The following is a 12,763-nucleotide window of genomic DNA, read 5'->3' on the forward strand; positions in this document are numbered from 1 at the left end:
ACCTGACACTGAGAAATGGAGGAAAGAACAACAAATTCAATGTGAGGTGGCTTAAGTCCAAAGTAACCCTGTTGTCTGCTGGTCTTTATATAAAGCACATCATTAAGAATGAACAACAATTAGCAGTACACTTAGAATCATGCTGCTGCCTCCACTGTGCAGCTCCTTTGTAACACCAAATGTAGTCCTTTGTGTTCTGTTAAACCACCCACCAGGAGTCACTCAGTCAATGGGACCTACCTCACCAATCTGTTGTCAGAAGGCATCTGGTGTGCTTTGGAATGAAAACACATTTAAGTACAAATACAGGAAGGAGAACCTTCAGTCTGCCCGACAGTTTAGTTAGAAATTCCTTAAAGGGCTCGATTCACTGTCTTCTTGCATGTTTTCAAGAGTTCAAATGGATTTATGAGACCATAGAGATGGTATTCATTGTCATCTCTATGACAATGAATTACTAATCTTTGCTACTTCCTGGTCCACAACAGTCACCTCTTCTACTTCTTCGTTCTCTCTCATTTTCCTCATTCATCAACTCTTTCAAAGTACTCTTTCCATCTTCCTATCACACTATTGGCACCTGTCAACACACTTCCATCCTTATCCTTTATCACCCTAACCTGCTGCACGTGTTTCCCATCTCTGTCTCTCTGCCTTGCCAACCTGTACAGATCAGTCTCTCCCTTCTTACTGTCCAACCTAGAATACAAGTCATCGTAAGCCCCTTGTTTGGCCTTTGCCACCTCTACTTTCACCTTACGCTGCATCTCCCTGTACTCCCTGTCTACTCTCTTCAGTCCTCTCAGTATCCCACTTCTTAGCTAACCTCTTTCTCTGGATCCACTCCTGCACCTCCTCATTCCACAACCAAGTCTCGTTATCTCGTTTCCTTCCAGATGACACACCAGGTACTCTCCGACCTGCCTCCCTGATCACATTTGCTGTAGTTGTCCAGTCATCTGGAAGCCCCTCCTGACCATCCAAAGCCTGTCTCAACTCTTTCCTGAAAGTCATACAACACTCTTCCTTTTTCAGCTTCCACCATTTGGTCCTCTGCTCTGCCTTTGCCCTCTTCATCTTCTTCACCACCAGGGTCATCCTACACACCACCATCCTATGCTGTCTGGCTACACTCTCACCTACCACTACTTTGCAGTCACTGATCTCCTTCAGATTACACCATCTACACAAGATGTAGTCTACCTGTGTGCTCCTACCTCCACTCTTATAGGTCACCCTATGTTCCTGCCTCTTCTGGAAGAAAGTATTCACTACAGCCATTTCCATCCTTTTTGCAAAGTCAACCACCATCTGTCCTTCTGCGTTCCTCTCCTGGAAACCAAACCTGCCCATGACCTCCTCATCATCTCTGTTTCCTGCAACAACATGTCCATTGTCTGCACCAATGACAACTCTCTCACTTCTAGGGATGCTCTGCATCACTTCATCAAGGTCCAACCAGAATTTCTCCTTCTCCTCCAGCTCACATCCTACCTGTGGAGCATACCCACTAACAACATTGAACATCACACCTTCGATTTCTAGCTTCATGCTCATCACTCCATCTGACACTCTTTTTACCTCCAGGACATTCCAAACAAACTCCTCCTTCAAGATAACTCCTAATCCCTTTCTCTTCCTATCTACACCATGGTAGAACAACTTGAATCCTGCTCCTAGACTTCTAGCTTTACTACCTTTCCACCTGGTCTCCTGGACACACAGTATGTCCACCTTCCTCCTCTGCATCATGTCAACCAGCTCTCTACCTTTTCCTGTCATAGTTCCAACATTCAAAGTCCCTACTCTCAGTCCTAGACTCTTGGTGTTCCTCTTCTCTCTCTTCCTACGAACACACCTTCCTTCTTCGACCAACAGTCGCCCATTTTCCACCGGCACCCTGTAGGTCGACAGCACTGATGGCGGTTGTTGTTAACCCGGGCCTCGACCGATCCGGTATGGAAGTCATACATTTGATTCACGTTTGATTTGGCCAAAGTTTTACGTCGGATGCCCTTCCTGACACAACCTTCTGTATTTATCCGGGCTTGGGACCGGCACAATAAGACACTGGCTTTTGTCCCCTTGTGGCTACATTAATTGTTACATATTTCATGCAGATTAGTTTCCAGATGTTTCAGGACCACAGCGTCTCATTCTGGATTCCAATGTGGACTTTACAACAATAAATGAAACCTTTCACACGCCCAAGAATAGAATTTTATAGTGTTGCTTCCGGCTACGCAGTGAATCAGTGGTTAGGACTTTTGGCTTGCAGCTGGAAGATCCCCAGTTCACGTCCCAGCCTGGGATCTTTCTTCTGGTGATTCTAAATTGTCTGTAGGTGTGAGTGTGGTTGTTTGTTTGAGTGTGTCTGTGATAGACTGATGACCTGTCTAGTGGTGTGTCCTCTGCTTACACCCAGGTCAGCTGGGATAGTTCCCCCCTTTCCCAGTTTCTCACCTGTGTGGACCACTGTATGACTTCTAAATGCTGAAAGGTCACTAAATATTTTCCCACATGTTACAAAGGTAGAGTTTCTAAACTGTGTGGACTATCTAGCTATCCTGAAGCTATATTGTCATGTTTGTCCTTCAATAATGCTGGGGGACTCTAACAAAATGACATTTTTTTTATTTCATGCACAACCTGCAAAAGTATTTTGACTTTGAATAGTTGAAGACACTTTCTCCACAACATCTCAATTCATTGTTCATTGAAAAATCAAACATCAACACAGTGAAATCCATCACATCACTCTGTCACAGAGAATAATCAGATCTGGATTTAAAACCAGACCACTGGTTCATCACAGTAATGACAACAAGCACCAACGGTTTCCTTCATCTGGAGTGGTTTAATGTGAAAACTGACAACTTTAACTTAACCTCACTTTGTTACTGGAACATGTTTGACTCCCAACACATTTGGAAGATATGTGCTGGAAGCTGTTGGAGCTTCCTAACTATACATTGAAAAGATTCAACTTTTTGTAAAATGTCACTGAACAGTGGTGAACCTTCCCAGCAGTGGTCCGCCTATCAGAAATTCTCCAAGACCACGTCAACATCTCATCCTGGAGGTAACAAAAAACCCAGACAAAAACCCAAAGATCTGCAGACCTCACTGGCCTCAGTTACGGTCTGTCTACAGAATCCCACAATCAGGAAGACTCGTTAAGGAAATGGATCCATGGGAGAGATGAAGGGCGCAAACCACGACTGATCAAAAAGAACAACAAACATGTTTGAACCATTAATAATTGTCATTCACATAAAAAAAATTAAGAATACATGTGTTTCTTGTCCCTCATCTGTGTCTTTTTGCACCCTGCTGGTAGTGGAGCATCAGGGAGAGTTTCCAGTGACCAGCTGGTTATAGACCTCACCATCACAACCTTAAATATCAAACATCAACCTTTAAACTGTATTAACTCTCAGATAAGAGCTTAGTTCTCAGATGTTTCAGGAATACAGCCTCCCATCTGTGTGGATTCTAATGTGGACTTTCAAGAATATGACTTTACATCTGTGTTTCCACGTGTTACAGACATTACAATTTCTCACCTGTGTGGATCGCTGTATGACTTCTAAATGCAAAAAGGTCACTAAATCTTTACCCCCCTGTTACAAAGGTTGGGTTACTCATCTGTGTGGACTCTCATGTGGCTCAAAAGGGACCTTAAATAACGGAAGCTCTTCTCACAGGTGTTACAAGAATACGGCTTCTCACCTGTGTGAGTTCTCATGTGATCAGTCATATGGTCACGACGAGTGAAACTTTTCCCACATGTTTCACAAGAAAATGGCCTCTCACCTGTGTGGATTCTGTAATGTGTTGTTAATTTGAACTTAGATTTAAAGAATTTTCCACAGACATCACATGTTTGAGTCTTTTTCTTTCTGTCAGCATCACAGTGAATCTGTGACATAGAAGAACTACTACTGCTACTGTGACTGCTGTTTCTGTCATGTGTCGTCTTCAGCACCAAATTGTTTGTTGAACCAGAGTCTGGATGCTTGCTTCCTTCCTTGTCTGGGCAGATACCGAGCTGTTCTCCCTCCTGACTGCTGCAGCGTTCCTGTCGCTCTTTAATCTGTGGAGGTTCCAAGTCATCCTGGTCCAGACTGATGCAGTGTTCCTGCTCCTCTTCAGTCTGTGGAGGTTTTGAGTTGTGCTGGTGGCTGATGCAGAGTTTCTCCTGTGCTTCTTTAATCTGTGGACACTCTGGATCCTTCCTATCCAAACAGAAGTTCCTCTCTCGGTTGTAGAGCAGATGGTCAGTGAAAACCTCCTGCTCCTCACAAATGTGTTGCTGTTGAAGGTCTGGAGGGGAAAACAGACAAAAGAAAAAAGGCAGTCACACCTACAGTATGTGAGGTTGAGCATAAACATACATGTTTGAACCGTTAAAAGTTAAAAATGAGAAAAGTGATCTGGATGCACCAGTGTCAGAGTGACTTCTGAGTTGATATTTTTCTTCACAAAGTTCATTACACAAAACATTTAGACAGCAGCTTCTTAGTTCTAAACGATGCTGATAGTTACACTGGTAGGCTGTGACATAATACAGCTGACTGCACTCAGTGATGATTATTTAAAAGGCATAACAATCATTACTCTGGAACATTGCTGTAAAATCAGAGAGGACTCAATGTTTCTGTAGTTCCAGTTACTCCAACAGAATGAGATGTCTTCTCTGTTCAAAGCATCAGCTGATCACGTCAGTTTCAGCAGTCAGGACAAAAACGGAATGTGAATATTGGCAAATTATTTAAACCATGTTTTTGTATAAAATAGGAAATAAACAACATATTAAATCTAGAAACAAAGAAATTTAGATTTTTGAGAAAGATTTTCTTATTTTAAAATCAATGCCAGCAGGATGTTTCAGAAAACACACATCTGTGAACTGTGTGGAGGACATGGGGGGGTAAAAATAGCAACAATCATTAGCCTACTGGAAATGCACTGAAAGATGTCAGACAAGTGTCAATCTGTCTAAAACCAAAGATGGACTGACAGACACAAATTTGAAAGTTGTCTAGAATATCTGTTATACTAAATCTAAATATGCTGAAAGCAGCAGAAGTCAGGAAGGGAAGCCAGTTCTGATCAGAGTATGAACAGCTCAGCTATTGGTAACATTACAGGTGCATCTGCTAACAAGCACAGGAGGACAGACTTTAAGACACGTTTGATTTTAAAAGCACTGGAGGATAGATACCGTAAATACTATGAACGGACTGTCAGACAAAAGATGATGAAAAAAAAAATCTTTTCCAAACTACACCAGTCACCGCACATCAGTGAACTGAAAGGAAACGTCGCTGTGGTCTAATAATTTAAGTTGGTTTCCCCTGAGAATAAAACACATTGTGAGTTTAATATTACATGTTTAGTAAAAAAGATGCATTCATGTCATTTATGACAGTTACTCCTACAAATAAATGTCACATAGAGCTGATTAGGATCCTACATGAATCATATTCATTTGTTAGTTCAGTCAGAGCATTACAGTTTTACATACCTATTCTGTGTAACTTTATTTGAAGTTTTTGGGTGATGTTAAATCGTCTGCGCTGAAGATTGATCTCTTTCTCGTTCTGGCCAATTGTGTTTTCAGAGACCATGAAATTTTCTCCCAGTGATGACTCTGGCTCCTCCTGGTCCACAGTGGAGTTTCTCTCCTGGTTACAGACATTCCGCTCAGACAGAACCTCCTCCACCTTCCAGACATGTTGCTTTGGAAGGTCTGGATGCACAAAGGGACAGAAGAGAAATGTTATTTATGTGATGCTAGTTAAACACACACTTTCATCTATCTAAGTTCTTCGGCTTATCAAGATTGTGTTTCGTGGTAGCAACAGGAAAAGCAGCAACATTTATGGAATAAATTTCGTATCATAATTCAAGAGCATTTTAAATTGATTTGAGGGCAGCATTTATCGATTTCATTCTCAGATTTCGTGATATTGTCTCTCAGAACTTTGCTCTGCGCGTGCTCAAACTGTGTCCTTGCACTCGGTTACGATGCTGCTCGTGCAGATTTCCTGCGCTCAAACTCAAACTCTTCCTCTTGCTCTCACGGAACTTCTGCTCACGGATCTCTGCTCTGCTCTCAGATTTTTGTGTATCAACGCTGTCTACCAATAGAAAGTCGGCTAGCTTTGACCAATCACATTATCCCTGTTTGTATACGGTGCGTTCGCTGTTTTTCCGAGGAGCGTCGCATATGGACAGGCACTCTTTCAACAGGTTTTATCCACTCCCTACCTCTGGGGCTGTAATAAATGTGATTTCTTTTATTTTTTTGACCACTGCTGGAATAAAATATCATTCAATACATACAACAGTGTCCGAGCTTCTCATTAAAATGGCTATACTGTATAATAATAGCGGCATCGAACGCTGCTCTTTGAGGTGTGCTGGTGGAGAAAACAATGTCACCATCCTGAAGTTAGCGGGACAGCAGTTGGCTTGGTAAAATGGACCGGTGTTGTGCAATTTTCACACTCCCCGGAAAAATCTGACTCCCCCTTCGCGTGAACGCGCGCGACTTACATTTCACTCTGCTCTTTTGGTGAGAAACAAAGTGAAAATGGGCTACTGAAAGTTACAACAGTCACTTTTATAACAAACGATTCATTTCCTAAAATTCTCAAATAGGAACATACACTTGGTCATATACATCAATGATTTTATGAACTGGCCTAAACCTCAATTTTCTGTCAAAATTTCAAAATTCTGATTTCAGTATATTTTGAAACACCGCCCTGAACTCTATCGAATCCCTAAATTTTAGACCATAATTCCTTTTACTTTCAAGAATTATAAATGATTCAAATTCTCCTGAAATCATGCCTTTGTTAACTGGTTTTCTATTAAATATAACTGATAACTAAAGGCATCCTTACAAGAACCAGTTGAGCTGTCCTCGGATGGAGGGGCAGAGTAGCCGTGGTCTTGCAAATGAGCCTTGTGTCCAGTTCTACAAGTAGGTCGAGTGCAAGTTGACGTCCGCTTCTTCGGAGACTTCCGCACCTTGGGAGGTTTAGTGTAGCAGAAAATAGTAGGCACTGCAATCGTCTTCAGCTTCTTCTTCCCATCCTGTCGCTCATTCTCAAACTGATGGATGTCAAAATGTTCCTGCATTTAAAATAAAACAAAATGGAAATATGTTTTCAATTTATAATAACTCAAATGCATGCTTGCCGTCACAGTTGACTTGACTTGCACTTTTCTATCTGTCATTCACCCATACATCATAACATGAAAGTACATACATGGGACTAACCTGGCACAAAAACGATGATGAAGTCGGTTTCCATCCCACTCTCCGGACTTTATTTTCCCACAGTTTCCTTCTTTCACGATTACTGGGAAATCTAAACATGTGGAATCCCTTCTCTGATCGATTTGCACACCCAAAGGCACAACAGCCCGTCATTTTTCAGGTATTTAGGAAGCGTTGGAAGACCTGGAATTACTCTCTGCGGTGTAAACAACGTTAACAGGAAAACCTGCCGTTCATGAATTGGAAACAAAATGGCGCCCATTGATCACGTGACCAAATTTTTTGGACCCATCATGTCGTAACTCTTTAATACAGGAACACTACAGACACTGTGCTTGATTTACCTGCTTTACTTCAATATTTACTGTGTACATTTGTGTGACTTAAAACATGTGGAGCATCTCTATAAGAGACATCATCAAAAGTGTGACTGTCACAAGAGGAGGAAACTATGAATTTCTTCGAGTGTCGACTGGGACTGAACAGTCCAGAGAATTAAAATCGAAATTGCCCTTTGAATCAATGCAATTAGAAAATCACAAAGGCTACAATTCAGGATGTGTGAGGTGTGGCCACAAAAATGTTAAAACGTTCAGAAGCTGTTTAGGTCCAAACATACTGTATATATACACTGCTCAAAAAAATTAAAGGAACACTTTGAAAACATCATATTTCAATGTGGGGAATAAACAAACTGGATATTTTCATCGATATGGACTGGATAATGTGTTAGGAATGAAAAGTGCCACATTGTTTGATGGGAATGAAAATTATCAACCCCCCAGGAGGGTTAAATTCAAGACACCCCAAAGTCAAAGTGAAAAACTGATGTGGCAGGCTGGTCCATCTTTCTGAAATTCCTTGGCAGCAACTCAAAATGGTATTCAGTAGTTTGTATGGCCTCCATGTGCTTGTATGCATGACTGACGATGTCGGAACAAGCTCTGAATGAGACGACAGATGGTGTCCTGGGGTATCTCCTCCCAGAACTGGACCAGGGCATCGCTGAGCTCCTGGACAGTCTGAGGAGCAACCTGATGGTGTCAGATGGAACAAAACATAATGTTCCAAAGGTGTTCTATTGGATTCAGGTCAGGTGAGCGTGGGGGCCAGCTAATGGTATCAGTTCCTTCATCCTCCAGGAACTGCATGAGTTCTCTTACCACATAAGACTGGGCTTTGTCGTGCACCAGAAGGAATCCAGGACCACTGCACCAATGTAGGCTCTCACAATGGGTCAAAGGATTTCATCCTGATACCTAATGGCAGTCAGAATGCCATTGTCCAGCCTGTAGAGGTCTGCGCGTCCCTCCATGGATATGCCTCCCCACACCATCACTGACCCACCACCAAACCAGTCATGCTGAACAATGTTCCCACTGAGCAATAGATGTCTATTTGACGTCTAGATTTTTTTAGACCTAAATTCAACAGTCTAGATGCCGTCTGTTTTTAGACGGAATTTAGACGTTGCAGTTTAATCAATTATTCTACAACTATTTATTAAAAAAACAACTGTTAGGTGCATAGCTAATCTCCAAATACTGAACTAATATAATTATGATAGCCGTTGAGCGATATTCAGTATAGTATAAATTTAGCCGAGATTTACACGTTTAAATATCTACCACATTTCAACATCAAGACGTAGACCGAATCTAGACAACTGAATTTAATCCATATTCAAAAGTTGTTAATTTAAAACAATAACTGCATGTTGCATAACCGATGTCCAAACACTGAACTAAAATAATTCTGATAGCCGTTGAGCGATATACAGTATAGTATAAATATAGCCGAGATTTAGACGTCTAAATCTCTACTGCATTTCAACGTTTAGACATAGACCAAATATCGACAACAGAATTTAATCCATCATATTTTTTTATTTGAAACAATAAATGCATGTTGCATCACTGATCTTAAAATACTGAACTAAATCAATTATGATAGCCGTTAAGCGATATCGCTTATAGACCAAATTTCAACAACTTAATTTTATCCATCATTCCAACTTTATTTATTTAAAACAATAACTGCATGTTGCAGAATTGATCTCTTGATATTGGACTAAAATCATTTTATTAGCCATAATCGCTATAAACTACAGTTTATATGTAGACGTCTAATATTCCGCTTTTTAACGCCGACACCATTCAGATGTATGTATTTTAAATCTTCAGAAAATAAAAGAAACAATAATCTAATGGAATATAGCCAGCTCTTTCCATGCGCAGTGCCCAGCTGTGGAGGGAGCAGTATTGCTGTTGCACTGTTTACAACGTAGACTGACCAGTGTGTTCACCTTATTTGGTCAAAACGTATCAATCCCCCAAAAAACATAGGTTAATATGAAAGCCTGGGCCCTGTTGAGCACTCGACAACAAAGTTTGTCACTGAAATTCCATTAGATTATTAGATATCGGTAGTGTTTTCTCAGTCTCATTAAAGCTGACTGCCGCCATGTTGCCTTCTATGTTGACAAAGATGCTGTAGCTGTGGACACATGTGTAGGAGACGGAGGAGAAGGAGGAGGAGCTATAGTGGGGATTTCCATATGTTGAGGAGAAGAAGGAGGAGTAGCAGTGGAAGTAGGTGTGTCCACAGTGTCAAATCTGTTAAAGAACAAGTTGAGTTCGTCAGCTCTTTCTACATCACCCACTATTGGCTCCCTCCTCTTTTTATTGTGTCCAGAGATGGTATTGATTCCTCTCCACACATCACAGATGTTACTGTGTTGAAAATTCCTCTCTATCTTCTTTTTGTATTCCATCTTTGCCACTTTCAGTCTCCTCTTCAACTCATGTTGCACTTCTTTCAGCCGTTCTTTGTCACCATCTCTAAAAGCTTATTTTTTCTGGTTGAGGATTGCCTTTATGTCGCTTGTGATCCATGGTTTGTTATTGGGGAAACAGCGAAGAGTCTTTGCAGGTATGACTGTGTCTCTACAGAAGCTGATGTATTCAGTAAAACAATCAACCTGTCTGTCAGTGTTCATACTGTCCTCATCTGTTTCCAGGAGCACATTCCAGTCTGTTGATTCAAAGCAGTCCCTTAGAGCTTCGCTAGCTTGAGGAGTCCATTTTCTGATTTGGACTTTAGTTGCAGGCTGTCTCAGCACACAAGGTTTGTAACAGGTCTGCAAATAAACCAGGTTATCATCTGACCTGCCCAGTGGTGGTAAAGCAGTAGCTCTGTAAGCTTCTTTGACACTGGCATACAGCAGGTCTAGGGTTTAATTCTCTCTGGTAGGGCAGTTAACAAACTGTAAATCCAGTCAGGTGAGAGGAGAGGCTGACATGATTGAAATCTCCTGATATTATTACAAGTGCCTCAGGATGTTGAGTCTGTATCCTAGCAACAGTATCATGCAACACATCACATGGAACCATCAGTTGCTTTGGGTGGAATGCATACAAGTATTGTTATGATATGACTGAACTCCCTTGGGACATAATATGGCCGAAGTCCAACTGCCAACAGTTCAATATCTGGACAACACAGCTTCTCCTTAACCGTTATGTGTGAGGAGTTACACCATCTCTGGTTAACAAATAAAGCCAGACCTCCTCCTTTCTTCTTGCCACTAGCTTTAGCATCTCTGTCTGACCTTATGAGGGTGAAGCCACGTAGATCCACAGTTGAGTCTGAGTTGTTTTGATTCAACCAGGTCTCAGTAAAACACAGGAGACTGCATTCACGGTATGTTTTGTCCGTCTTCACCAATGTCTCCAGCTCGTCACTTTTGTTTGGCAGAGTTCACGTTTCCCATGATGATTGATGGAAGAAAGGTACAGGTACAAATCCAATTTTACAAATGTGAAACTACACAAGACAGTGCAATGTTTAATGGTATTACTATGCTAGTGTATTGTATGTGTTTCTTATATATTCTATAGAGTGAATTGCAAGAGTAAGCATTATAAGACTTTCCTGTATGTCTGCTATCCTTTTCAGACTCTTCAGCAATGCCCTGCAGACACAGTACAATCTGATGGGTGGAGGACATCAGGGAAAGAGGGCTATAAAAAAAAACGCCTTCTTTTCCGTGGTTGTCGGTAAGAAATATATGATTTATTATTATATTATTAATATATATACGTTATTAGTTATTCTATGTCATGTAACTGGTGTTATGTATCACATGAAGCAATAAAGAATGAAGAATCCTTCTGGACAATACTATCTGATTTCAACTAATGTTACCAATGTAAAGTCTGTATTTTTTTTGTTGTTCTTGTTTGCAGTCGTTTTCCTCATACCACAGAAGAACAAGTCGGAGCAGCTCTCGGGGATCATCTAAAACAGGCGCCAGCTCGATGTGGTGGGGGGGCTACAGGAAACACAGAACTTCCCCCCACTAAGTTTTTTTTCAAAAGCCTCAAAGTTCTTTTTTTAAAGTGTTTTTATAAAACAAGCGTTTTAATTAGATTTTTTTTTTGTTTTTGGCATTGCGAGGCAAATTTCATAAAACCTGCTAAAAGGTTGTTCAAAGTATTTGTATGTATAGTTTTTGTTACATTTTTTTACATTTTCATACTGTGTAATATTTTGTTGAGTTTATTTTGAATTGTTTTAATTTTACCGAGTTCCATGTTTAAATTTATGTTCTATTTGTTTAACATTAAGGAAAAATTATGCCAAGTCCATGATTGTAATGGTTGTATTCTGACTGAATAATGTACTGTAATTACAATTCCAGTCTACTGATGACAAATGTAGATTAGTGCTAAATTATGAAAAAGCATGACATTAGATTAAAAATGTATTGTGAAAGGTCCAGAAAGAGACACATTGGCGAAATAGTCGGGACATCCTGAGAGTACATCAAGGTAAGAATTGCAGGTAATTTCTCATTTAGGCTTTTTTTTGTGAGAGATTTTGGTCTACAGTACATTTTTTTGCTAGTTAAATTGTTATTTTGAATATTTTTTATAAATTGACAAATTCTTATTAATTTATTAGAATTGGGGGAAAATATGCATTAATGATTGTCAGTATATTACAGTATTGATAGGAAACCACTGACTTTTTTTAGGTCTAACAGACGTTTAATAGACGTCTATTAGACCTCTAGTCTAAAATAGGTATACCAGAGGTCTAAAAATATAAGTTTTATAAACGTCTAAATTTAGGATTTATGCCTAAAATTGGTCTACATTTTTTAACCCGTTGCGCTTCAGTGTCCCGCCCGCGGTACACTTTGAGATCTGCATAAGCAATTTGCTAAATGTCTGAAACTGCAAACGCGATTATACAAACACTATACGCCGACGGAAAGCTTCGATTCTCATGATTCCGCCGGTATAAACCACTTTCAGATGTGATTAGCACAGCGGGTGAGAAAAACACATTTGTCCGACAAACAACGAATATCCATCCATCCTTTCTCTGTACACGGCTTTAACGTACACAGCGCGACTCACATTTCCGGGTTGATTATTACACACAGATGAAAATATTCCA

The 12,763-nt window shown here is 40.5% G+C and overlaps 2 protein-coding genes across 8 annotated transcripts in view; one reads left to right on the forward strand and one right to left on the reverse strand.

Annotated features, from left to right (window-relative positions):
- LOC110968563 (T cell receptor alpha chain MC.7.G5-like) overlaps positions 1–12,763 on the forward strand; it is a 318,096-nt gene that overhangs the window by 63,649 nt on the left and 241,684 nt on the right. The window lies entirely within an intron of this gene.
- The window catches only part of LOC127535334 (zinc finger protein 267-like), a 167,312-nt gene that overhangs the window by 30,548 nt on the left and 124,001 nt on the right, over positions 1–12,763 (reverse strand). Inside the window, exons 3-7 of one of the 7 annotated variants that reach the window (XR_007944187.1) lie at positions 7,298–7,410; positions 6,918–7,149; positions 5,531–5,755; positions 3,010–4,326; positions 59–2,029 (exon numbers count right to left, since the gene is read on the reverse strand). Coding sequence is in view for 4 of the 7 variants with exons in the window: in XM_051953139.1 (XP_051809099.1) it covers positions 3,641–4,326; positions 5,531–5,755; positions 6,918–7,149; positions 7,298–7,410 (1,256 nt within the window). In the remaining 3 variants the exon portion in view is untranslated. Of the gene's footprint in view, positions 1–49; positions 2,030–2,612; positions 4,327–5,530; positions 5,756–6,917; positions 7,150–7,297; positions 7,411–12,763 lie in introns of those variants that run through there. The other 6 variants (XR_007944189.1, XR_007944188.1, XM_051953139.1 and 3 more) reach the window with 6 other exon arrangements.

This window comes from Acanthochromis polyacanthus, chromosome 9 (assembly GCF_021347895.1).
Source record: "Acanthochromis polyacanthus isolate Apoly-LR-REF ecotype Palm Island chromosome 9, KAUST_Apoly_ChrSc, whole genome shotgun sequence".
NCBI classification, from domain to species: Eukaryota; Metazoa; Chordata; class Actinopteri; family Pomacentridae; genus Acanthochromis; species Acanthochromis polyacanthus.